Raw genomic sequence first — 25,543 nt, 5'->3', positions numbered from 1 at the left:
TGTCATCAATTGCTTTTTAAACCGCATGAGGCATTTTACTGAAAGATTGCGGGCTGCCAACTGGTGCCTAAATATTGCCTCTCTCTCTTCGCTATCGACTCGTTGGAGGAAATAAAATTTCTAATATTTCCCATAAGTCACATTTTCTAGTGTGACTTTATGCAAGGAGGTGTGCTCTCATCGGAAAGAATGGATGAACGTTTTTTGCATTAATTTAAACATACACCTGGACAGTGTACTTGTAGACCATAATTAAGGTACAGTGCTACTACCTCTTAAGGTCACAATTTTCCTTTTTTTAATGAAATATTTTTACAAAGTCACACTTCTCTTTCGCACCTTTTGAAGACCATTTCGGAAAGACGGAAAGGTTGACTGGTATGATGACAACGAAGGGTGAGAACATCAAATTTTTTTTACAAACACCCAGAAATCCTTATTGTACTTTTTTGTTCCGAAGGAGAAAATTAAAGAATCCTCCGATCAAGAAGGCTTAATTAGTTATCCGTACCTGTAAGGAGGTGGAAAATTCATTGTATTCAATGTCAATCCTCCTGATGATCATCATCATTGGAATTTAAAGTCCTATTAAGGGGTCTTCATTGAAAGAAATTTATAGTTAAAAATCTCCGCCGGTTCAGGTCTTTTCTAATTTAGCATGAGATAATTGAATGTTCTTGGGCCATGAGAGCTAGATACGTGAGATTATGTAAAGTTCAGTCATTTTCGTTTCTCAAAGCATGAGAAAGTAATTAAGCTTTTTTTTTTTGGCTATCAATCAGCGTTGACTTTATGAGTTTGCTTTGGTTTGCAAACGAGAAATAGGAGTAAGTCACTCACTCGGTCAAATTTCACGGTGCTTAGATAAGCTTTCTGTTCCCAAGAAATCTTTTTTCCGCCAACACGAGCAGCGGAAAAGAAGCGCCATCTGCAATTCGATAAAGTCACATATGCAAGGAAAGAAAGCTAGATTTGACGGAAAGATGCATGCACATGGAAATTGGGAAAAGATAAAAAGTTACTTTAGCTCAAGGGACTAGATCAGATAAAAGAACAAATTAATGGTAAACTTTATTTAACCAGAAAGAATAGCACTAACTTGAAGATCTGTTTGTTACCTACATACATTGTATTACTCCGACTTAGCGGAAGTCATGCCGAACAAATGCTTGGGTAAGGCTAAAATCTAGGTCCCACATTCTATGTCGTAGTTTAAACTTTATTCTTATCCGCTGCATACGTAGAATCTTTTCATCAATGATGGGATGAGGTTCAAACAATCTTTGCATGCACTTTATTCAATTAATATTCCTTCAAATGGTCGAAATACAGAAAATTGTACAGAGTGGGAATAAATACGACAAAAATAATAATAAGCTTTACAACGATGAAGATGAAAACATCAACAGTGTACAGCAAAGGAAAGCGATGGGTATGCTGACAAGCTGCCAAAGCAACTCATCTGACAAAACAAAAAGAAGCGGAAGCGGAAGGCGGAGGACGGAGCGCACAAGAAGCAGGTATACTACTTTCCACTTGCGACGAAGGGAAGTAAGGTAAAAAGTATTCCAAGAAGAATTGCTCGTCGATCCAAAATAGGATTTGGATCGTATTGTTTAGGTTGAACGAGCGTAGGCCACATAAGTGAATATTGCAAAATGAAAACGCTTATGCAGCAGTCTTCTTCTTACGTCCACGTTTGGCAGGTGTTGTTGTTTCTGCATCACTTGCAACAGCAGAGGCCAAATTAGAGGTACTCTTCTTTCTACGAGGAGTGCTTGCCTTCTTTGCTGGTGTAGCGGTTGTGCTTGAAGCTGTAGAAGCAGCAGCGGCGGCGTCCTTCTTTGCCTTTCCTGCTGTAGATCCACGACGGGAAGAAGTAGAAGCGGATCTTTTGACAGTTGTGGTGGAAGCAGTTGAACTTCTACGCGAGGTTGCGTTTGATGTTCTCTTCTTTGTTGTTGCTTTTGAGGAAGATGAAGCTGCGGCTTTCTTGTAAATCTCTGCAGTGAAAGGAGATTCGAACTTGAGAGCAACCACATAAACGATTGACAATAAGACGCTCAAAATCAAACCGGCAGGCTTTGCGTACCAAAGAGCGACACCGATGAAGCTCAAGCTGCTACCGAAGTACATTGGATCAGAGACGACGTTGAAAGGGAATCCGGTAACGATGTGTGGCATCAAGATACCAAAGTAGTCACCCAAGTACGTTCCTGTAACGCCCAAAGCATACATTGAAGAAATGACGAGAACTTGTCCTGCAAGGATCAAAAGACCACCAAAGTACTTGACGAAGGGTAAAGCCAAATATCCATTGATGGGTTGTTTGGACAAAGCTTGATTGTAGAGGTGATCACGCAAGATACCCAAAAGGAAGATTGAAGCGCCTAATAAATAACAACCATAGTAAGGACGATTACCGAGCAATTTTGTGATTGTCTTGTGACGGTATTCATTCTGAGCGGTAAAATTCCAGAACAGAGGATTGAAAATGATTGAAACTGCTGCAACCCAGAAACTTCTTTGAGAGAAGTCTGCCAAATCAGGCACGTAGTAAGGGTTAGTTTTGATAGGTAAGATTGCCATTGTGATCCGAATGCGAAACGAAAGAACGAAAAGGTACGCGTCTTACTACACGTCAAGTGTAAAAGACAGAAATAATTATGGTAGCGAAGACAAGCCTCGTTCGAACCTGTGAACGAGTGTGTGATGAACAACGACTGAAGAAGTGTTGTTGTTGATGGTAATGATGAGAAGATTGTCGCGTTTCAAAATAAAAGTGTTGTTCTTTCAACTACCGGGAGAGGCGTGTTGAATTCGGTGGGAGTTTAGCGGTACGCGTTTGAAATAGGTGTAGGGTATATACTATAAAGGCAGGCAGGCAAGCACATTCATTTATTCTTCCCTTTTTGTGTTACTCATTAGCGCCATTTCTAGTCGGAGTAATGCACTACGCCAGTGTGAAAATGACAATACAATTGTTGTGAACAATTGAATAGAATCTATAATCAACATTCAAGTTAGAATTTTGTATTGAACTTCTTTCTACGCCAACTTTCAATCAACGACGGCGTACTGCGCCTTCTTCGCCCAGAAAAACACAAACGGGTCAGAATTCACTCCAACAAGCTTTAATTCTCATGCTGTCCATCGACAGTGGACTTCAGACTTGTGGGTACTATGTCATATTCATGTCAATTGTGAAATGATGCACATACACAATTCGAAAAGGTCACCTTTCTCCCAGTCAAGAAGCGGAAAAACCCATCCGTTTCCCATGCTGGTCCATTCACATTTTGATGGAAGCAGAACGGAGAGCTGAAATGTTTACACGGTATATGAGAGTGAATGGAATTGAATTGTCTCTATTGATCTCGTTCCTCCAGGTGTCCTATATTGAGCATATCTGACGAATTACGTCTTCTTTCTGATCATCATAACACCCAATGGCCATGCAACTCGGACATGATCATCATCCAATCCATCTGCTTGTGCACCACCCTTGCGTTCTTGCAACACTGCTTCTCTTAGCTTCTCTACATGCTTGTCGATCATATCAGGCTTTTGACCTTTTGCTTCTGGATGTGCTTTGTAGTATCGAGAAAGTGCTGATGATGTTCGAAAGTAACCATTGATGTCATCAAACGATCGTACGAGCTAAAAAATGTGATGATTAAGTCAGCTTCCTTCCTCCTTCATTGTTTATGCTCTCACTCACCTCCATTCTGAACTTCTCTTCTGGTGCTTTACCCTGCGTCCAAGCTAGGTCCGCAATGCCAGGGCTTGAAAGGGTATGCTGAATGCGTGTAGCACTATCAATATCCCATTTTGTCATGCATGACGAATTAGATGGAAAAGGGAAACCATTCAACAAATCTTCCACAAGCTCTCTTCCTGGTGGCCAGTATCTACCCATATCTTCATCTGTACTGCTCATGAACTTCCTCATTGCTCCGGCTAATGAGGGGTGTCTTGGCAGATAATTCGTTCCATAACCCCAAAAAGCAACACTTCCGTTCGGTTTCAAAACTCTATACACTTCCGGCCAAACTTTGTTAGGATCGAACCAATGTGCAGCTTGTGCGGCAGTGATAAGATCAATCGATTCATCTGCAATCCCTTCAAGGTTTTCAGCGGAACCTTGAATGAACTTTGCATCTTTTGCTTGAATCTTGTTTTTGTCATGCTGATCTTCTTTCCATGCTTGCCAAGCCTGTTCTGCTTGTCCGATCATACCTTCTGATGGATCAGAGCCAATGAGATGTTTGAATTGATATGCAAACGGAAACAACGATAAACCTGGACCGGTTCCAAGATCCAATACTGTTTCACGATCACCTTTGTGAAATTGTAAAACTGTTTCATACAGTAAATCAGGATATCTGGGCCGATTGGCTTGATAACCTTTAAAGTCAAAAGATTTATCCGAAAAGGCAGCCATTTTGATCGTTCTTGATTGTGTGAAAGGATGTATGGCTGAACAAGCTTTGATGGAAGGAGCAAGTCTTTGGGTAGTTTGACGCAACATCATTGTGATGTGTTTTTGTTCTCAGCTAGGATAGAAGAATGTTGAGGGCCCTCTATATATTCATAGGGTAGCATTCATCGATCTGATCACTGTATCCGATAATGCCGATGTATATGTCGTATGGAAAAGAGTCATGGATTGTTCTCATTCCTCATGTAGCCGACTTGTCGAATCAAAGACCATTAAGCCCGTTGCTATTGTTTGTGTGGAGAGAAGTGTGTTAGTTTTTATCGGTCACTTTCATGCATACATTGCCGAAAATCCTACGAAATCCGAAGTGTTAGCTCAGTACGCGTTTGTAAATGCTTTGTTCTTTTCCTCTTCTTACCTTCTATTCTTACATCTGTCAACATGTCAAGACAGGAAAGTGGCAGAGATGGAATATATGGAAGATATGATGATTCAAAGATAGACTCATCATCCAGACGGAGCAAGTGGGATGAGGCACCAGAGAGCAAAGACAAGAAGGATGATTATCACAAGGGCGAACGATACGAAAGACGCAGGGACAATTCAAGAAGAGATGAAGGAGAACGTGACAGATACAGAGACAGAAGAAGTACTGAGCGTTCTGAAAATGATGATCGCAAATACAAAGACAGGGATGTAAGAGACAACGATAGACATAATCACAAAAGCAGTCGAAGAAGGTCCGCTTCACCATCCACATCCAATCAATTCCGTCGTGATAGAGAAAAAGAACGACAGGCATACGACGATAAATATGGCACTAGCAAAGAAGGTTCAAAAGACAAAGACGCTCCTTCTGAACCCAGCTTAGAGCCAGATTTTGGATCATCAGGTCTATTAGCAAAAGAGAGTAATAGCAAGAATGGCGTTCAGCTGAAATACTTTGAACCGCCAGAAGCCAGAAAGCCAAAGAAGAAATGGCGTTTGTATGTTTTCAAAGATGGAAAAGAGGTTGACATTTTGCATATCTCAAGACAATCATGCTACCTTATTGGAAGAGATAGCAATGTTGTGGATATCCCCGTCGATCATCAAAGTATCTCTAAACAACATGCCGTCATTCAATTTAGATCGATTACAGAACGAAACGAATTCGGTGATGAAAAACGACAAACCAAGCCATTCTTGATCGATTTGGATTCTGCAAACGGCTCATTTGTCAACAAGACCGAATTACCACCTTCACGTTACTACGAATTACGAACCGGAGATACCATCAAATTGGGCGCCAGTCAAAGGGAATACGTCTTACTGGCCGAGGATTAACGCATCACAACAAAGAACAATAAATGTGCATTTACGTGACTAGATTGAATGAATTTGTATATATATGTACATTACATGAGATTATTTTAATAGGCATTATAAGCAAAATTGACGAAATGGGATGGAAGAAAGTACATCATGCCGATCCCGATCCTGAGCCTGAACCTGCTCCCCCTCCGACTAGCATAGCAAAGAAATCACGATTCCTGCAATACTCATCAGGGAACAAAGTAGATTTGGTAATTTGAGCAGGGTTGTTGCTGTTCAAATCTGGCACGTACCAAGAAGCCAAAGCCATCAGAACGAAAACGTTCATAAGAATATATCCTTCCATCCAATTCGAACGACCGTCAGCGATTGCATAAGAAACAATCAAAACGGCCAAAAACATCAAAATTGCCACAAATGGATCGAACAACAAACTCAAAGGTTTATCAGCAATCCAAGCAATGATGACCAATAGCGGAATCACAAATAATGCGATTTGAATCGAAGATCCTACAGCAACACCCATTGCCAAATCTACGGCATTACGACGTGCTGCCAAAACTGCTGTAACGTGTTCGGCTGCATTGGAAACGATCGGCAAAAGGACCAAACCGACAAACGTTTTTCCAACGCCATAGCCTCTTGTGAAACCGTCTAAAGAATCAACCAACCATTCAGAAGTAACGCCGACCAAAACGGTGGAAAGGACGAGTGTTCCCCAGGCAACGTAAATGTGCAAAGTTGGTTCTTCTTCTGCTTCATTTTCGTCTGCATAAAGGAAGGTATGCGATTTGAGTTGGAACCAAAGATATCCAAGATAAATGATCAATAGTATAATTGAAGCTCCGCGCGACATTTGTAACAGATCAGGCCTTTCAACATTGTCTTGAATATCTTCTCCCAACGTTGCATGGAAAGAAGCGGGTATAAGAACACTAATGACGGCCATCGTAAGCATCCCAGTATTTAGTTGTGCGGCTGTTTGTTTGAATTCTTGTTCTTTGTATCGTAACCCTCCAACGAAGAAGCACATACCCAAGACGAGCAATAAATTTGACAAAACCGACCCAACCAAAGATGTTTGTGTGATGACCAATTCACAGTGAAAAAGTGCGATGATTGCAACAATCAATTCTACTGCATTTCCCAAAGTTGCATTCAAAAGACCTCCCAACGTTTGACCGACACGTAAAGAGACCTCTTCGGTACCATATGAAAGCAGACCTGCTAACGGCATGATGGCCAAGAAAGACGTCAAAAAGATGGCAAGCGAAGCTCCTTTCGATTCACGATCTAGCGCAAAGTACAAAGCCCAAGAGACAGGAATGAGCAAAAGCAGTACGTTGAGCCATGTATATTTTAGCACGTTCATCATACTCTCACCAATCCCTGGTGCAGGCTTTAATCGATGCTGTGGCGTTAGCAGAGAAGTGAAAGATTTTTTCAACGTTCTACCTTCTATCTCTGATGCTGTCATTCTCCTTGGTAATCCCATTCCCGGTCCTCCTAGTCCTTCTACGTTTGATTCGGCTGTCCCTTGTCGTACGATGGAACGATGTTGTGAATTCTGATCGGAACCTTTTGCGCCGGCTAAACCTGATTCTTGACTATCCTTGATATCAGTTGCACCGCCATTACTGCTACTACTTCCTTCCCCCTTTTCTTCATCATATCTTCCTTCTTCCATTGCTATTGTGGCACGTTTTGTTGGTTTTGTTATGCCGACATTAGTGGGATCTTCAGATGTTGGTGTTGCAACCATTGTTGATGTGTTGCTCTGATTTTACGTTGAGAATTGATTGCTCCTCACCACGCTTTTCAAAAAAGGTGCTTTATAAGTCGATAATCGAGTAAAATATAAAGACGATCCTTTGGTGGCTGTAAAGAGAAAAGAGGGGGAAAGGTGATTAACATTCGGCGTGAAAATAAAAAAGATCAATCTGGTATCCGTGTTATATGTACCTAAAACAAAATCAGCGCGGCTTGGCAGTGGAGATAGGCGCATGAAGTGCTTCTGATCAGTGTATCAAGTTTATCCCTAAACAGGCGATTTTCTATTCATAGCTCCTTGTTTTAATGCCCGTCGTGTGTGAAGCCTCTCTTTGTCTGTGTGCAGTGTTGCATTTCCCAAACACTAAGGAGAAGTTTGAGGGCGGTGTAAGAACAGCATTGTGAATGTGTGGCGACACAGCCGAATACACGCTTGTTTGAAATTGATTACAAAATGCATTATACCCTCTGTCTTCTTTTAGTCTGCTTTTTGCCTGCATCTTCAGAAGAAAAGAAGGTATTCAATCTCAATTCTGTCGTTTAGACACGCTTATTTACGCGGGGCAGTGCGGCAAAAATCCCTTTATGCGGCGGTAAAATCGAGTAATGCCGTTGGCATAAAGGAAAAAAAAAATTAACGCCAAAAGATATCGACGTGCAAGCAATTACATAAGCAGAGGGACGCGGGAGGACAACTTGCTCTAACCAAATCCAGATGCCGCGTGATAAAAAAGGGCGTGTCAAGGAGGCCTACCGAGAAAGTCTCATATATACAGGCCGTGTGCCCAGCCAATAGACGAAGGGATTTTTCAAAAGAGAGGAATATTTTAGGGTTACCATCCGAAAATGAGCCGAAGAAGAGACTGTTGAAGTGCCTCTTTATTTTTCTCATTTATGCATGGGCGTGCATTGTGACTCAAGAAGAAACGTTTCAATGTCCGCTATCCTTCGATGGAATTCTAGCATTCATTGGCCGAAGAAATAAGTCTCCTTCTTACCATCACCGTCATTGTCAGTTCGCAAACATGTCACCTGCACCTTTATCTGATGCAATCGTTTCATCCACTGCTCCCGTTCCTACAAAAACGGTTGCAAGTCAAGGAAAAGATCAAGTTGAATTCGTTTACAAAAATGACGTTCACATTACAGAATACCAACCTTTAATTCCTCCAGCACTTTTGATTCACGAAACACCCGTAACAGATGCCGCCAAACATACAATCGCACGTGCAAGAGCTGAATCAAGTGCTGTCATCAACGGTACAGATGATCGTCTTTTGGTAGTCGTTGGTCCATGCTCGATTCACAATGTTGATGCTGCATTGGAATACGGTAAAAAGTTAAAGGAGATCGCTCCTTCTTTGCCTGGATTGGTTTTGGTCATGCGTGCTTACTTTGAAAAGCCAAGAACGACAGTTGGCTGGAAGGGTTTAATTAACGATCCTGATTTGGATGGATCTTTCCAAATTAATAGAGGATTAAAAATTGCCAGAAATTTGTTGATCAACCTCACTGCTTCAGGCGTTCCAGTCGCATGTGAAGTTTTGGACACAATTTCACCCCAATACACTTCTGATATTTACAGTTGGGGAGCAATCGGAGCAAGAACAACAGAATCACAACTTCATCGTGAATTGGTTTCTGGTCTTTCCATGCCAATCGGTTTCAAGAACGGAACTGATGGTGGTTTGGCAGTCGCAGTGGACGCAATTCGTGCAAGCTCTCGTCCACACGCATTCATGGGTGTTACAGAAGCAGGTTTGGCAGCAATTGTCAAGACTACTGGAAACAATGATTTACACATCATTCATCGTGGTGGAAAGAAAGGTGTCAATTACGATGAAAAGAGCGTTCAAGATAGCAAAGCTGAGCTATTGAAACAATTACCTGATCGTCATCCAAGTATCATGATCGATTGCAGTCACGGAAATAGCGAAAAAGATTACCGTAAACAAGCAAACGGTGTTGAAGCAATCTGCCAACAATTGAACAAAGGAGAAAAGGCAATCACCGGTGTGATGATCGAAAGTAATTTGGTCGAAGGAAAACAATCTGAACCAAAAGCAGGAGTACAAGAAAAGACTGATCTCGTTTACGGTCAAAGTATAACAGACGGTTGTGTTTCTTGGGAAACAACTGTTGATTTCTTGCAAAAATTGAACGCTGCCGTTGAAGCACGTAGATCCGTCAATGGAGCATAGACGACCAGAAAAAATGTATCACTTATTATCATGTTTGCAATCTTAATAATCATATCCTCACGCAGATTCAAATTTTGTTGTATAATTATTTCTTACAAATTAGTGTGTACGATCACCATCCTCTCATACGGGCAACCATATCGAAGGCATGTGTGCCCAACAAGCTTCTCAGCTTATCCTCATCTCCCTCGAAGCTGTCGATCGGATCACCCAGACTACCGCCTCGAGCTGCTTGACCGGATCGTACAAGATGTCGTAAGCGTCTACCATCTTGGTCTTTAATTTTACAAATATCTCTCCAAGCTTCTAGGCTTCGTATGAGGCCAGTGATTTCTTCCATCGCAGATGTATCCGCATTTTGTGCATCTTCGCTTTGTGTGATGTTTTGCGTCACATTCAAAGCAGATAAGATCGTCAAAAGATAGTCCAAATCTGCTGCTAATTGAGAAGCTCCTGCTGCTGTCAATTGTGCGATAGAGGGTAAAACGAGAGAGATCAAATGCGAGACCAACGTAAGACTGATAGAAGTCAAATAGCTTTGTAGAGCCGTTTGAGCATCGGCCATTCCACCATTCTGTTGTTGACCGGCTTTACCCAAATCTTGTTCTGCTTGTCGACGATTCTGATCATTTCGAGCCGGCAAAGTTGCAATTGAAGCAACAGAAGGCGTATGCCTATGTGATCCAGAAGTCGTCCTGCGTTCTTGGCCTGGAGAGACGGCTGAATTGGATGTAGAAGATCCAGCGCTTTGCAAACCGGCACTTGCACTTCCGCCATGTAACGACAACCTCTTTTCTCGCTTTGGACTCATTGAAATGGAAGATGATTCGAATGGGTCAGGAATATCTTGATCGACGGCAACCGGTGTTTCCAATAGGGCATCAGCTAAGACGATATCTTTAGAGGAAGCCAGCGAGAAGGTCAAACCTTGTACGCTCCACTTGAATTGCGGTAATTCACTCCATACTTCCAGTAAACGTGGTAAGTCCAAAAGTGTTTCTCCAATTCGGCTCATATCCTCTGTCGGGCTAAGACTGAACGTTGGCATTGCTAGGTCATACTCGTTTACCGAACCTGGAAGACGATTAGCAGACCAAATCGAAAGGCCGGCGTACAGTTCCAAGTGTGGCATCAAAGGTGATAAAATCATATTTGTCAAATGACGTTGAACACTTTTTGTTTGTTCCAACAGAGACAGTCTTGCTTGGCGTAACAAGACGGGCGCAGGCTGAGATGCATTCTTTGAAGATCGAGAGTGAATAGCACGCATACGCTTCAATGTCCCAATCAAACTTCCAGATCGAAGCCTGTCTTTGCTGGCATCCAACAATAAGCGTAAGGCGGCCGTTGTAGTGCCAGAGTCATCTGTGCAAAGTCTCTTTATCGTATCAGCTGGATTGGAGCCAGGCAAGGGCAGAAAGACGTCTACCAGGTCGTTCATTTGATTGGCAGCAGTAGCCTCTAGCCCTTTAATGGTATCCAAAACATCGTGTAGAGCAGATAAAAGCGACATTCCTTCTTCAAACGCTTTCCATTCAACCCCTTCAGATGAAGACGAAGAGGACGCTAAGCCCATACCGTACATATCATCTTCTTTCTTTCCCGATTTTGACACCTTTTCATGAGCCTGTCTTTGTGCTTCTTCCAGCGCAATCGCAGTTCGCTGATCCAAAGCATCTTTGGCATGGGAGATCAGTGAAGAGATAATATCATCCACACCTGAGATCAAGCCATCACAACTGAGACCGTATGTCAATTGCCGCGTTCTTCTGATGGCGTCCGTCGAAGACTTTGTGGACTCCTCGATCATCTTTCTTAATTCGATAACCAAATCCGATCCAATCAATATGCCCGAGGCATTACCTTCGTTGGAACTTGTCCGAGCGAATTCGTGTTTCATTATAGATTCGCCCAGATAATTCCTCTCTAGTGCTTCGTAGTCGAGCTGTAGGTCAAGTATGGGTTCCAACAGTCTTTCCTCCCAATCTTCCGGAGGAGGCACTAGGCTTAGAATGATTTCCCATTGCGAAGGTTTCTCTGGCAATGCTAGAGTATTGGGAGAAGTGCTTAGATCATTTTGCTGTTCTACTGCGCTTGTAGGGCCTTTCGGTATTCCGATCCCACTCATGCGCCTGACACTCAACCTTCTGGAATTCGAGGCTGCCAAGGGTTTAGGTCGCACTTCAGGACTTGTGACAATGGCTGATTTGGATATGAGATCGTTAGCATTTGCAACTTTGATGTCCATCGGGGAGGTTGCGACGCCGATCTCTGCTGCTGATGCCGAAATTGAATCTGTTCTGATGACGCAATCTGCAATCCGAATGACAGCTCTGCGAAGGATTTGATGTAAATCCACTGCTCCTGTCACCGCGATACTGCTTTGACGATCTATCACTCTGTTTATCGTAGCAACGAAGCCTGGCTCGAGTGAATTCAAGGTTGAAGTGACCAATTTGGCGACATTTTCGCGAGGGTTGTTGGGTAATACCTGTCCTACAATCTTACGTTCCTCCTCTAGCAGACCAAGAAGAGATTCGACAAATCTCTTCTCCAAGAGGGCCAATGCAGATTCTCGTTCATCAAACTTGGAAGATGCAAATCGGACCCATTCTGCCAAACATTCTTCAGCCCTAGTTCTTCTCCATATGCGTGCAAATTGTTCTTGTCGATTAACAATTGCAAACACTTGATAAAACTTCTTTGCGTGTTCGATATCTCGATCACGTATTGCATCAATCAATGTAGGAGTCATGCGATTCTCTAGATTAGTGGAAAGACCATCAAGTAGCTTCTTATGGCTTTCGTATTCTGGCGTTCGTTCGAAAACGCTTAATGATGATTTAGCTTTTGCCAACCTTGCTGCTGCTACTTCGAATTTTGCATCGGCCAAATAAGCCGTCACATCAGTCGAAAGCGTTGACCAAGATTCCGCTAAGCTCAAAACATCACGAGCAGCTGTCATTCGTTCCAAAAGAGAGGAAAGAGATGCAAGTCGCTCCAACACAGCATTTGCTTCGGTAATTTGCTTTCCATTTATTTCACTTTCGTTTGAATCAGACCGGCTGATCTCTGCTGCACTTGCTCTTTGTCGTAGGTCTGCTATATTCTGTCGTAGAACGAGTGCTGCATCTCGCATTAGCCGAAGTTCCAATCCAAGTTTGGGTATGCTATCAGTTACTGATGCCATGGTACTGTCCATGCTTGTGAGTGTATCTTGTCTAGAGATAGAAAGAACGGTTGATAGATGGGCTAATTGCGAATCAAGTTTGAGTAAAGAGGAAGCACTGCCTCTTCTGCTTTGTAGAATGGATTGTGATTGTGTTTCATTTCCTTCGTCGGTATTTGCCTTTTTTGATAGTGCTGTATTAAGCCAGTCAGTTGGATCATCGGCTCCATCTAGCTGCTTAAGAAGTGCGTCATCATCATTTGTCACACCAGATCCCAATAAGCCCGAGTAATTTCTTCTGAGTGGCAGCCTGTTCAATCTTGTTGTTGATGGTCTTTTAGAAGAGCCAGGCGATAGAAGAGGAGAATAAGCTTTCGGCGATCCAGAAGGACCAGCATTGTTTGAGCTGGAGTCCTCGTAGGCCGCAAATGCAGCCTTGCTCATCTCTTCCGCCCAGGATTGTGTTGATGATTAAATGTGTGTGCCGGATCAATATTATCTCATGACGAAAAGCGAGAATGAATGCTCGAGATGCAAGTGAGTAGAATGCTGTTAGTCTTATTCTGAGAAGATTGCAAGGTAACCAACACATCAATTAGAATAGAGCTTAAACACGTGTATGAATAAGTGCAGCTATGGCTGAATTGTGATTTGGATTGAATTGGCCGTGCGAGCAATTCATAAAAGCGCCCGCCCTGTAAGCACTCCACTTCCCATGCAATAAAACACCGACATTCTGCCTTCCCCAGGCCCGGTTATCAAACCTTGCCACCGAAACAAGCATTGAATGAAATCAAAAGGAGGGGAAGAATGTCCAAAGCTTAATTTCACCAAACTCCGAGAAGAATTCAATTAAGTTCGGACCTTTCTCTTATTTCTTCCTTCTATACCACCACAATAACAACATTACATTTTTACTCTTTCATTGATTTATATCACACACTCAAGTCAAAATGTCTGCACCAAAATGGAGAATCGTAATGGCATGCGATGATGCCGGTGTCGATTACAAACAAACAATCAAAGCCGATTTGGAGAAAGATCCTCGTGTGGCAAGCGTTGTTGATGTTGGTGTGAACGAAAAGACCGACAAGACAGGTGAGCAACGATAATGATTCCAATTTAACTTTGATTCCCATTCTAACATCTCTATCCTTCCCCCTACAGCATACCCTCACGTCGCTGTTACAGCTGCCAAGAAGATCGCTGCAGGTGAAGCAGACCGTGGTTTGTTCATCTGTGGTACAGGATTGGGTGTCGCAATTGCTGCAAACAAGGTCAAAGGTATCCGTGCCGTCACTGCTCATGACCCATTCAGCGTTGAACGTAGTGTTTTGAGTAACGATGCTCAAGTTCTTTGCATGGGTCAACGTGTCGTCGGTATCGAATTGGCACGTAACCTTGCCAAGCAATGGCTAGGACACGTCTTTGATAAAGGAAGTGCTTCTAATGAGAAGGTCAAGGCCATCTGCAGCTACGAGGAAGAATAAACGGTTGAATGTTGAAACCATTTCATAGAAGAAATGAGACATGAATTTAGAACAATACACAGTCAGATAATACATTGTGATAATCACAGAATTGAGTTAAAGAAGTCCTTTCCCTTTTCGACTAGATTTTGTACCGGTCCATCATCTAGCACCAACGTGCGCGGTTCACCTGTTGGATCTTCCAGAGTAGCCAATTGGGATTTGAGCATATCCTCCTTCATGAAATGTCCTGCTCGTTCGTGCATCCTTCGCAAAAGTTCTTCGGGTGATACTTTAAGATAGACGTGATAAACATCCAATGCATCTTTATGAAGGTGATCATCCACGTCTGCCGGCAAGTTGGCCTCTGATTCTGATTCAGATAGACCATGTCGAAGTAGATGACGATAAGACCTTTTCAAAGCAGAACAAGCAATCACACATGCGTTATATTTGTGTTGGCTAACATCAGATTGTTTGTGGTGCTGCCCATCATGGGATTGTTTTGCTTGTCCTGCTTCATTCAATGCTATCCTTGCTTTCTCTGCTTCATTCAAAATGCCATCTTGTGTATGTTGATGACTAGTCTCATATTGTTCAGCAAGTTGACGAATCGATTGTGTTTGTCGATCAGGCTGATCAGAAGAATTTTCTTGACTTTCATGTTGTTTATTGCATACACTTAATGCTTTTTCACGTATGGACAATAACCAAGGCAATCGATCTTCATCATTCAATGGAATACCTTTTGACATCTTTTCGATATTGCTCTTGGGATGTAAATCATCTCCATCGATAAATGGGATTGCGAGTGATTGAGCTAATTGGGTTCCTAGTGTAGACTTTCCACTTCCAGAAGTGCCCTAAATCATAGGTGGAAACAGAGAGTCAGTCAATGTGAGGTTGCATAGTATGTCTGAAATCAACGATCGTTCTTACCATCACGATGATTAAGATGGGCTTATTGCCCTTATTGCCAGACATGTTGGACGATGATGCAAGAGTAGTAAGTGATTGATGGTGTAGCAAGCAAAAGAAGACAGAACAATAATCCCACGAAGATGCTCTCACCGGTCCGAAGCCACAACCAGACCAGCCTTACGCCTTTATTCTTACGCGTGGGGGATACAATGCTCTCACTTATGCACCCCACGCTTACAGACGAGAAGAAGGAGAATCAATGATGATGATGAAATTACTCTATTCTATACACATTCATTTACCGTTCGCAAGTGATTCTCTAAGCTCTTTTCCTGCTTCTACATACGCTTGTAAAATTTGTGGATTTTGAAGTGTTGCAGAATTGATAGTCGTTAATGGTGCTCCATTGACCAATTTCTTCGCTGGAACTTCTGCCAATTTACCATTCAAAGTTAATGGAACTCCTTCAATAATGCGAATATACTTGGGAACATGTCTTGCACTTCTCTTTTGTCGAATGAGTGATTTGATGTGTGATTCCAATGCACTCAACTGATCTGCTTTTATACTCTCTTTTCCTTCTTTTAATACCAAAAACAACACCACAACTTCATCATCGGCTGAAGGTGTTTTGAGTGCGCATACCAGCCAATTTTCCACCTCTTGTAGATTGCCAGACATTTTATCTTTTTCCAACGCATCATAAATCTCTGAAGATCCAAATCGAATTCCACCCGGATTCAAAACGCCGTCACTACGACCCAACATGACCAAACCTCCATGTGTTGACAAGCTAACATAATCGCCATGATACCAAACGCCTTTGAATTGTGCATAATACGTATCGAAATGACGTTCTTCTGATTGCGAAAAGAAGCACAATGGTTGAGCAGGGAAAGCTGTCTTGCATACCAAATCACCCGATCCCTTTCCGGGTAAGATTGAATTACCGGCATCATCAAAAACGTCTACGTTCATACCCAAATTACGTGCTTGAATTTCTCCGGCATACACAGGAAGTGCAACATTGTGACCTGCAAACAAAGAACAAATATCCGTTCCTCCAGTGATTGATCCGATTAGGGTTTCGGGACCAACATGTTCCATTATCCATGGATACAGGTCTGCTCGCAAAGGTGAACCTGTCGAAAGAACTTGTCTAACTTTAAGACCTGGAAATGCTTCACGTGGCTTGAAAGCAGTCTTTTCCAATGCAGAAAGATAAGCAGCAGAAGTTCCGAATATTGTGATGCTCAGCTGTGAAGATAAGGTCCATAAAGTTGAAGCAGGTTTCAAAGGTGATCCATCAAATAGAACTAGAGGAGCTCCCGTGATCAATCCTCCTACTAACCAATTCCACATCATCCATCCGGGTGTGGTGTAGTAAAAGAATACGTCTTTGGGTGTCATATCACCGTGTACAAGAAGCTCTTTTGCCATTTGGATCAACATTCCACCAGATCGATGCATGATTGCTTTTGGCTTTCCGGTCGTACCTGAAGAGAATAAGATCCAAAGAGGATGATTAAAGTCCAGTTGTTCAAATTTGATATCTGCATCGTCTTCACTTGTGCCTTTCCCGCTTTGCAAAAAGTCATTCCAATTTGTATGTTGATGTTTTGCTGGGTCACTTTGAGAACCTATCTCGTTCAAGTAAGGAATGACAATCACTTCTTGCAGCTTTTGTTCTTCAGCTCCAATACCATCCTCTAGACCTTTGACTACTTCTTCCAATTTGCCGAGGTGGTCATGTACACGACCATTGTATCGCACACCATCCACAGCAAACAAGACTTTTGGACGAACAGTCTTTAGTCTTTCCAGAACACCTTGAGGAGCAAAATCAGCCGCACTCGACACCCAAATCGCACCAATAGCAGCACTTGCAAGGAAAGCAACGATATTAGCCGAACAATTACTGCTATAGCTTGCAACGCGATCGCCTGCGATCACACCTCGAGCACGCAAAGCACGAACTGCTCGTGCTACTTGCAAACGTAATTGTCTTTGCGTTGTGATGGTCTGATGAAATACATCAGGTTTGCTTGGATCAGCTTCTGCGGTTTGTATCAAAGCAGGTTGATCTAGGAGCGGTGAATCTGATCGAGAATGACGCAAAAGATTTTCTGCAAAGTTCAAACGTGAACCCTCAAACCATTTTGGAGGTGGATAAATGTTGGGTATTTGATGTGATGGTAATGCTTCCTTTACATTCTTACTTGCAATGATTCCTACCTCCTCCCAAGTCTCTGTCCAGAATTCGGATGCATGTTCGCATGACCACTTCCAAAATGCATCATAATCGCTCAGAGTGACATTATACTTTTTTGCAATCGATTGACGAAATCGATCGATCCTCGTTTGTTCGACGTTTTTTGGTGTATAAACCAGCTTACCCAAAACGGCCGCCGAAGCGGATTCTTCAGCAGCGGATGTCATTTGAAGAGGGGGTTGTGGTGGTAGATATGGAAAAGGTTGAAAGAGCTTAATTTACTCGGTTGATCCGATTCTTCTTCTTGTACTTTCTTTTTTGCGGGGAAATGATACAGTGTGCATTTACCGGACAACGGAGCCACGGAGTGTTCTGCGAGCCTTACAAGTGAGTGGCTTTACAAGACTTGGCAGGCAATTAAGCTACACGCAGGTACACACACAAACATAGGCCCAAGAAGAAACACGTCGAACAAGCAGAAGCAAGCAGCAACCTCTTGCTGGCTGTAAAGAAATAGACCGGCGCCCGCTTATGCTTGCTGCCTTTTTCGCACGGCCGTGGAAGTTGTACTACAGAGCAGCTCTCGTGGCGTCTTTCTTGTCTCAAAGTGGGCGGCGCGCTTGAGAAGAAGAGAGAAGGAGGTGAGAGAGAACAATGTCACATGGGCACCGATCAACCACCATCTAACATTGTTCATCATGCACATGCTACAAACTGTTCTGCTGCCATTGGCAATCTGTGCTTTGTCATTGACGACATTGATTCAAGCACAATCAAATGATACGCCTGATGTAAACGTTCAAACCACGTTCCCGAATAATGCATTTAACCGAGTATCAAACGGTCAAGCAAACAGAGTAGTATTCACTCTCACACAACCTAAATCAGGAGCTGATTCAGATCGAATTCTCACCTTGGAAAGTATCACCGGTGCTTTCTTGAATCGCGATCGTCAAGGAAAGAAAGGATATGTGATGCGAAACATGACTTCGACAAAGTTCAAATCTCTTCCTCTAAAACCTACAAATGGACAACCATTACAAGTACCTTTTGACTTCTATCCAGAATTCAAGCCACAAGAAGTGGGTGTCGAATTCCGCATCTTAGTCAAAGATGGTCAAACGAGCAAAGTACACAACTTACATGCTTACACAGGTTCCGTCTCCGTTGTTGAACCGGCAAAGAGTTGGTTTGACGTGCAATTGCTTTCGTTGTATGCACTTTTGGCTGCTGTCGTTGGTACTGCTGTTTATTGGGCAAGCAAAAATTACCCTGGCTCCAATTCGATCAACAAGAGAAAACAAAGAGCAAGCACTGCCAAAGCAAACGCTGCATCAGGTTCAAGTGTCGGCACAAAAGGTCAAAAAGTTGAACCTGTTTCCGCTTCTTCATCTGCATACGACGAAGACTGGATCCCAGCTCATCACTTGCGTAAATCCGCCGGCGGCTCAAATAGCCCAAAGCCACGTGCAAGCCGAACCAACTCTGGTCGCAAGTGAGGTGATGTATCTTCAGCATCTCTTCAATTCTGTCGCAACTATGTCAGGATGCTCCTTTCCTCCAATTGAGCAAATCAACAAAAATGAATGTGCTTTATCTCATACTTTAACTCTGTAGAACCAATGCAATACAATATTTGGAATGTGACAATCTTTGAGATAAGGATTGCTTCCAGAAAGACGATGAATGGCGACCTGAGCGCCTATTTCATTGCATGGCGAAATGATTATAGACGCCGAATAAGTATACAAGATCGAAACAAAGACGTTTGTACAGCGAGCGACGAAGAAAAAGAAGCGCTTGAAACGGATAAAAAAAAAGAGATTAGCTGTTAAGTCTTTTGATTTATTGAGCCAAAATTTGACGAACGAAAGATTCGTAATTAACATTTCCATCACTTCCGACTTGAACACCTTTCATTAATTCGTCAACTTCTTCATCGCTCAGCTTTTCTCCTAAGCTGGTTAAAACGTAACGCAATTCACCTGCACCGATGAATCCATTTCCTTCTTTGTCAAACACTTGGAATCCGCGAACGAATTCCTCTAAAGTTTGGGAAATGCGTGAAAATCTATGTAAGCAAACAGGGCCGCATGTGTTTTATAATCGCTACTCACCAGCAGTACCTGCAGGTTTGAAACCATTTGGTCTATGAAGGATGTTCAAGAAAGATTGAAAATCGATATCTTTTGGTGCACTTGCCGCCAATTCTGCCACTTCTGCTTGAGTTGGATTTTGACCTAGTGCACGTAAAAGGTCACCTAAAGATTCTCTTGCGATATGACCTGTACCTTTTTTATCGAAAAGAGCAAAAGCTTCTTTGTATTCTGCGTCTGCCATGTTGGGTGTTTGTGAGAATGAGAATTGATGGAGATGATCGTCACTAAAGAACCAACATCATTCACTCTCCCCGTTAAGTATTAAGTGCATTTATTGTTGTACTCTTTCTCTTTATTTAGAGTTGAATGCTCAAACCAACAGCGCGCAGACCGCGCATGAACCCATTGATGCGTTAACCAACACTCACAGCCTACACGCTAAACAATAACAGTCGCGCAAACAAGAAATGAAATCACCCCTGTTTTCCCTCTTGTGCACTCAAACGCGCTAAACCCCTTTTAAAGGCACAAGAAGCACGTGAAGAGTTCATTAAGAGTTGATCATTGACATTTCACTTCCATCCATACAATTGCTTGATTGCAACACTCATTCACTGGCAGCTGTAGAAGGAAGGATGACGACTGTTGACGATCAAATGCCTATAACGGCAACTGCGTCTGTACTACAGAAACGACTATTATCCACAATCGAACAAGAAGAGATATCCGCCAAAGGACTAACAACGACCGAAGAACGATTTGCACTTTTACATGCATCTTCACCATTATTTGCTCAGCTACGTGCAACATCACGTAGAGTACACGAAGATACACGGAACGGGAAAGGAAGAGTGACAGAAATCCGAACAAGAGTGGACAATGCAAGTTTGGCTTTACAGAACCTCAAATATCAAAAACGTCATTTACAGGAAGAAATACGGAATTGCAAATCGTTTCAATCAATTTATGAAAATGTCTCGCTGATAGATGTGGATCAATTTATGCAATCGGCACCTGAGGCAGAAAAGACGGATGAGATCACCACAAATGCACATAAGCTCTACTTGGCCAGATTACGCTTTGAGCTAAGTGAACGAAAACGACTGGAAGAGGAGAAACAGCAATTGCAGTCCAAACGGGCTGCATTGATGAAGGAGAACCGAAAGAAGAAGCAGAGACTGGAAGGACTCGAATCTGATCTCAAGGAAATGCTAAGTAGAAGTATCCAAGTACGCAATCGATTCGAGGAAGCCAATCGAGAGGAACAACAGCCTAGTGCAGCTGAAGATGAAATGCAGACTGATCCAGAAAAGCGACAAAGACACGAAACTGCTTCTAGCACAGCAGCAGCAACGCCAATACCCGATCAGCCAACACCAAAGCCAGTCACGGAGGGATAATCACTGTTTCCAAATATGTATTTTTACTGTACAATATCAATCAAATTTCTAGCATTATTGCTTCTCTAGAAGCATACATGCTAATGTCATCATGACAATTTCTTGACTAAGCCTTTGAGCCTGTAAGTCTCGAACATGTAGAAGTGGTGTCTCGTATACCTCATCGTCATACTCTCCAAAAGGTCTTGGTAAGCGGCGGAAGCGATGATTTGGCGGATGGTTTGCACATTCATCCATCAGATGAGCTTCACAAATGTCAAAAGTTTCGATCCAAGGATTTTCGTCATTTTCTCCACCAAGATTGCCTTTTTCACTCTTTTCGGGAACCCGTTCTGAACAATCAAAGCAACGGAAAACGAAACCGTATAAAGGTTTCATAGAGCAACCTTTGTAATCACATTCCAATTCATCGCTTGGCATACGTGCCCATGGGAATGCTGTAAGTTCTAATCTGGCCGGGACGACGTTTGTATGAAAGATTGCAAAAGGTTGTCTAGCAGCATTGTGTAGCTCCAACCTAGATCCAAATCGAATCCAAGATAATCGTTGACCGTCAATAAACTCAAACATTCGCTGATGATTGTCTGTTTGTATTAGGTCAGTCAGCTTCTGATCACGATCGTTGGAAATCTTGTATGATGACGATCCCTTTGATGTTCTTGACGCACTTAGTGCCAAGTATGCCTTATGGTTAAAATTTGATATCCTTTGCAATTCTATCTTTGAAGATGAAGAAGAGAACAAACTGCGTTTATTCGTCGTTTCCCAAATCGAAGGTCTTCGTCTTCCGCAATCACAATGAAAATTTGTTCCACAAGCACAAGGCGGAAGGGTTGATGGAAGGGCGATGTGAAATGATAGCTGTGCATTCTTTTGATCGTGATAGACATTGTAGACCGGAGCAGAATGCCAACGAGGCGCTCCACGTTCGGCTGTAGATCGTGAAAATGCAGCATATTCATCCTCGAATGAGAAAGGTTCATATGTTGGAGGAGCTTGTGTTAGATCAGGCGGAGCAGCAGCATAACCATCTTGAAAGGGTGTTTTCTTGTCTCCATTCTGTACTGGTTGAGATGATGAGGAAGATGCTTGTCCATTTGCATTATTTGTCAGAGGAGGAGGGAATGGCGGAGGTGCAAAAGATCTTGAAGATTGTTCCATGTACGGCGGTGGTGCCGGTACCATTTCTTCCCTTTGCGTTGATCCCATTTTGAGAAGGGGCTTAATTAATGTATTACGATGATCATTTTGAGAAAGATGTCATATTTATATATTCAATCAGCATTTCATTCTCACGTACGACACAGCCTTGGCATTTATTGTGATTAAGCTTTAAATGCAGTGGAGGCTGGCTGGCTGGCTGTGCATTTGATGTATCACGCTAATCCTCCTTAAGCATGACAATGTATAGTAAGCCCGGACCGTTTCTATTGAATTGTTATGCTACTCAGCAGGACTCCTTTTTCTCTCAAGGGAGCCTCCTCCGTTCAGGACCCTTGCTTGCATTCAATTCTTCGGTGTACCCACCTGACGCATATTCATCATTCACTCGTAATTCCACTGCTGTTCATCTGCCTCCCGCCAAAATGAAGCGGCGCTACGCTATGCCTCCATACATACGTGTAAAAAGGGGCAAAAGTACTGTTGAAGTGCAGTGCATGATTATTTTGAATAGCGACGGCGGCGCCTTGTGATCGCTTTTTATAATGCATTAGAAGAGGGAGTTATAATTAGCCTGAGCTTGTCTACTTTGTATGTAATTTGCACGCCGTAGGCTTTTTCTACCGCGTCTTTTCTGTTTGCAAAATTTTATCTTGTTCTATTCTGTGAGGTGTGGAAGTGTGTAATCATTTTTATTATCAACAAGCGGGGGAAATAGAACAGAGATGCTCGTATGACAGACAGTCTTTTTGATTGTGCACAAACCAAGTACTAAAAACAAAAGTCGGACCTAACTTTCAAGAAGATAATCAATTGATCGGACTCACCTCTTCTTCTTCTTCTCTCTCTACCCACTCAATCGATTCAGTTCGATCGTACCTCGTCGTCGACTTGATTGTCGTCGTCGTAGTATCGTTCGATCATTACAAAAGATTGAAGGTGTGATGACAACCCTTTGACACATCTTCAGAACAATAATACTTGTAAACACTCGGGAACCTTTTTGAACATCACCAACTACATCAACAAAGGTACCATAAACATAGAGGCGGCTGCTATGCCGCGTGGTCAAAAAGGTCGTCGAGCTGGCGTAGCCAAAGGCTCGTCTGCTGTAAGCGGAAGAAGGGCCGCCGCTCAAAAGAATGTCGGAGGAGAAAGAGTAACGAGAAGCAGTCGTGCAAAGGTGAGTTAATGATGGAAAATACTATAAGTGCAGAATGATAACTGACAGCCCGACTCATTGCTACGTTCAGTTGAACAATGGCTTAGAAGATCCGGCTCAAGTTGAAAAAGAGCTCAACGCTCAACTACGATCGATGGGATTGTACGCTGCCAATATCACAGGAGATGGAAATTGTCTCTTTCGTGCTTTGTCCGATCAACTTTACGGGTATCCGAATCAACATGCTATCTTACGTCAAAGCGTATGCGATTACCTAGAATCACGTTCGGATAAATTTGCCGCCTTTATTGATGTTGAAAAACCGTTTGAAGATTATGTCCGCTCCATGCGACAATCAGGCACCTACGGAGGACATTTAGAACTTTCAGCTTTCGCTCATCTAAAACAAAAAGAGATCAAAATCGTACAGCCCGGACTTGTGTACGTGGTATCTGGAGATGACGAGTCCCCCCAAGCAATACAGGAACGTGAACGAAAGGAACACGAAAGATTGATGGCACAAAATCGCAGTGAACCTGGATCAGAAGGTCCACCGCCAAGCGAACGTGCATTAAGACGAATGAGAAGGGCAAAGAAAGGCGGTGAGCCTGCTCCAGAAGTGATCGGTCTATCTACAAGTACATTGTCTACTGCATTCGTGGCAGCAGATCGACCTGTCAATAATCGTGCATCTTCACCAATCGCTTCGGAGAGTACAGAAAGCGTAAACGAGGTGGATAGACAGACAGCGTTGGCATCAGCTGCTGAAAATGTTGATGCGAGAAATGTACCTTCAACCAGCGCTACAATCACTACTCCTCCACCTACGCAGATCTCACAAATTGAAGCATATGGTCCTTTGTGGATAGCTTACCATAATTGGGAACATTATTCTTCTATACGAAATATCAATGGCCCTCACGCGGGTCTGCCGAGAATCAATGAAGGACGAACTTCGGTAAGTGGTCAATCTGCAACACAGCATGGTGCATCAAATGGGGCTCCCGCACAAGACGATGAAGAAGAAGATTCCGAGCCCACAACGGAGGAAGCATTGGTCTTGAGAAGTACTCGTGGGTATACTCTACAACAGGTTCGATTCTACATTAAAAGACATGGAGGATGGGAAGAAGCCTTGGAAGCAATTTTGGCGAACGAGACTGTAGCGGATGAAGAAGGAGAACAGTCTTCTGATCATGACGCAATGGCGGAAAGTCAATCGACCATGCTGGCAATGCGACCACGATCGATTGCTCGTTCTGATACAATGGGCAGCAGCAATGTTCCTACACCTCTTGGTGAGAGTACGGATGTGTCTGCACGTACATCTCATTCACCTATGCCGGATCATATGCGAGATTGGAGAGCGGTATCTCCTTCATCTGTTGATACGGTCGGAACACATTCGAGTGTAGAAGGTGCATCTGCATCCACGCATGCTACAACAGATGACTCCCCAGAAGCAAGCGGATCAAAGTTGAAGTATTCGAGTGATGTACGAAGAAGCAAGAGAAATGCATCAAAGGATCCAACATCATCTCTTCGCAGCCCCAAAAGACGTTCCCGTAGCCGCTCACCAATGCAAACAGGAGAAAAGGGCGGTAGTCATACACCAGATATTGTCGGATCCGTGGCAGCCAATGCAATTGCCAATATTAGCGTGCATAGTGGTGAACAGACTCCTTCTGATTGGGCTGATTATGCATCTTCCCCTCTTGGTCGAATTTCGGCTGATGAAGGAGAATCGACTAGTCTTGCACAATCCAACAAGCGAACTATTCGTCATACACGAACAGCATCGCGAGAAGATCCGGAAAAGACACCGAGAGCAAAGACAACATTGACACCAAGACCGGTGACGAGAAATTTAAGCATGCATGAGAGAAAAGAGTTACGTAAAGCGGAAAAAGTACGTAAAGCTCTTAATGCAAAGGCGAAACGAGAGCAAAAGCGAACAGGTCAAGGATCTGATGATGAAGGTGAAGGCGATCGGACAAACATTCGAAACAAAGGTCGATCAGGTCGACCGGATATGCTCAGTCATCACGGTGACGTGAAAGGCTTTTTAGAGCTCAAGATCTGATAATCTCAAAAAATGAGATTTGATTTATTTTTCGTTTGTCTTCCTCTTTATATCATCTTTTTACGACCAGTCACGAATATGCACGCAGCCTTTTCTTTTCATATAACATTCATACAACACCTTAATTACGCACACACAAAG

The 25,543-nt window shown here is 43.0% G+C and overlaps 14 protein-coding genes across 14 annotated transcripts; 6 read left to right on the top strand and 8 right to left on the bottom strand.

Annotated features, from left to right (window-relative positions):
* Positions 1-1,668: 1,668 nt before the first annotated feature.
* Positions 1,669-2,854, bottom strand: FA14DRAFT_167667 (putative OPI3-methylene-fatty-acyl-phospholipid synthase; the record flags this gene model as incomplete). Its single annotated transcript, XM_025500101.1, has 2 exons — positions 1,929-2,854; positions 1,669-1,718 (listed from the first exon to the last, which is right to left on the bottom strand). The coding sequence occupies exons 1-2, from the start codon at positions 2,587-2,589 to the stop codon at positions 1,669-1,671; spliced, it is 711 nt and encodes a 236-aa protein (XP_025355842.1). The 5' UTR covers positions 2,590-2,854.
* A 170-nt stretch (positions 2,855-3,024) lies between these two features.
* On the bottom strand, positions 3,025-4,725 carry FA14DRAFT_160638 (S-adenosyl-L-methionine-dependent methyltransferase). Its single transcript, XM_025498768.1, has 2 exons — positions 3,722-4,725; positions 3,025-3,660 (listed from the first exon to the last, which is right to left on the bottom strand). Exons 1-2 carry the CDS (start codon positions 4,442-4,444, stop codon positions 3,418-3,420), a joined length of 966 nt encoding a protein of 321 aa, XP_025355841.1. The 5' UTR covers positions 4,445-4,725; the 3' UTR covers positions 3,025-3,417.
* Positions 4,726-4,882: 157 nt separating this feature from the next.
* FA14DRAFT_189488 (SMAD/FHA domain-containing protein) lies at positions 4,883-5,767 on the top strand (the record flags this gene model as incomplete). The annotated part of the gene is made up of 1 exon (XM_025501730.1): positions 4,883-5,767. One exon carries the CDS (start codon positions 4,883-4,885, stop codon positions 5,765-5,767), a length of 885 nt encoding a protein of 294 aa, XP_025355840.1.
* Positions 5,768-5,789: 22 nt separating this feature from the next.
* FA14DRAFT_145422 (Calcium/proton exchanger) lies at positions 5,790-7,949 on the bottom strand. Its single transcript, XM_025497274.1, has 2 exons — positions 7,718-7,949; positions 5,790-7,633 (listed from the first exon to the last, which is right to left on the bottom strand). Exon 2 carries the CDS (start codon positions 7,515-7,517, stop codon positions 5,904-5,906), a length of 1,614 nt encoding a protein of 537 aa, XP_025355839.1. The 5' UTR covers positions 7,518-7,633; positions 7,718-7,949; the 3' UTR covers positions 5,790-5,903.
* A 338-nt stretch (positions 7,950-8,287) lies between these two features.
* On the top strand, positions 8,288-9,796 carry FA14DRAFT_43213 (putative phospho-2-dehydro-3-deoxyheptonate aldolase). Its single transcript, XM_025502335.1, has one exon. It carries the CDS (start codon positions 8,551-8,553, stop codon positions 9,724-9,726), a length of 1,176 nt encoding a protein of 391 aa, XP_025355838.1. The 5' UTR covers positions 8,288-8,550; the 3' UTR covers positions 9,727-9,796.
* A 42-nt stretch (positions 9,797-9,838) lies between these two features.
* Positions 9,839-13,339, bottom strand: FA14DRAFT_189485 (uncharacterized protein; the record flags this gene model as incomplete). The annotated part of the gene is made up of 1 exon (XM_025501729.1): positions 9,839-13,339. One exon carries the CDS (start codon positions 13,337-13,339, stop codon positions 9,839-9,841), a length of 3,501 nt encoding a protein of 1,166 aa, XP_025355837.1.
* A 278-nt stretch (positions 13,340-13,617) lies between these two features.
* FA14DRAFT_160636 (putative ribose-5-phosphate isomerase) lies at positions 13,618-14,486 on the top strand. The gene is made up of 2 exons (XM_025498767.1): positions 13,618-13,993; positions 14,063-14,486. The coding sequence occupies exons 1-2, from the start codon at positions 13,849-13,851 to the stop codon at positions 14,383-14,385; spliced, it is 468 nt and encodes a 155-aa protein (XP_025355836.1). The 5' UTR covers positions 13,618-13,848; the 3' UTR covers positions 14,386-14,486.
* FA14DRAFT_121725 (carbohydrate kinase) lies at positions 14,469-15,227 on the bottom strand (the record flags this gene model as incomplete). Its single annotated transcript, XM_025496478.1, has 2 exons — positions 14,469-14,881; positions 15,062-15,227. Coding segments are annotated over 2 exons (579 nt in total), but the record flags the coding sequence as incomplete, so codon positions are not given.
* A 313-nt stretch (positions 15,228-15,540) lies between these two features.
* FA14DRAFT_160635 (acetoacetate-CoA ligase) lies at positions 15,541-17,940 on the bottom strand. Its single transcript, XM_025498766.1, has one exon. It carries the CDS (start codon positions 17,722-17,724, stop codon positions 15,580-15,582), a length of 2,145 nt encoding a protein of 714 aa, XP_025355834.1. The 5' UTR covers positions 17,725-17,940; the 3' UTR covers positions 15,541-15,579.
* A 119-nt stretch (positions 17,941-18,059) lies between these two features.
* On the top strand, positions 18,060-19,179 carry FA14DRAFT_160634 (uncharacterized protein). The gene has a single exon (XM_025498765.1). The coding sequence runs from the start codon at positions 18,196-18,198 to the stop codon at positions 18,994-18,996; it is 801 nt and encodes a 266-aa protein (XP_025355833.1). The 5' UTR covers positions 18,060-18,195; the 3' UTR covers positions 18,997-19,179.
* On the bottom strand, positions 19,080-19,839 carry FA14DRAFT_160633 (putative myosin regulatory light chain cdc4; the record flags this gene model as incomplete). Its single annotated transcript, XM_025498764.1, has 2 exons — positions 19,080-19,542; positions 19,615-19,839. Coding segments are annotated over 2 exons (425 nt in total), but the record flags the coding sequence as incomplete, so codon positions are not given.
* Positions 19,840-19,991: 152 nt separating this feature from the next.
* Positions 19,992-21,114, top strand: FA14DRAFT_43169 (uncharacterized protein). Its single transcript, XM_025502334.1, has one exon. It carries the CDS (start codon positions 20,232-20,234, stop codon positions 20,994-20,996), a length of 765 nt encoding a protein of 254 aa, XP_025355831.1. The 5' UTR covers positions 19,992-20,231; the 3' UTR covers positions 20,997-21,114.
* Positions 21,051-22,205, bottom strand: FA14DRAFT_154940 (uncharacterized protein; the record flags this gene model as incomplete). Its single annotated transcript, XM_025497724.1, has 1 exon — positions 21,051-22,205. One exon carries the CDS (start codon positions 22,203-22,205, stop codon positions 21,051-21,053), a length of 1,155 nt encoding a protein of 384 aa, XP_025355830.1.
* A 621-nt stretch (positions 22,206-22,826) lies between these two features.
* Positions 22,827-25,525, top strand: FA14DRAFT_160632 (uncharacterized protein). Its single transcript, XM_025498763.1, has 2 exons — positions 22,827-23,340; positions 23,411-25,525. The coding sequence occupies exons 1-2, from the start codon at positions 23,215-23,217 to the stop codon at positions 25,400-25,402; spliced, it is 2,118 nt and encodes a 705-aa protein (XP_025355829.1). The 5' UTR covers positions 22,827-23,214; the 3' UTR covers positions 25,403-25,525.
* The last annotated feature ends 18 nt before the right edge of the window (positions 25,526-25,543 follow it).

The sequence above is a fragment of the Meira miltonrushii genome, assembly GCF_003144205.1.
Source record: "Meira miltonrushii strain MCA 3882 unplaced genomic scaffold FA14scaffold_2, whole genome shotgun sequence".
NCBI lineage: Eukaryota > Fungi > Basidiomycota > Exobasidiomycetes > Exobasidiales > Brachybasidiaceae > Meira > Meira miltonrushii.
This window is presented reverse-complemented; position numbering and strand designations above follow the sequence as displayed.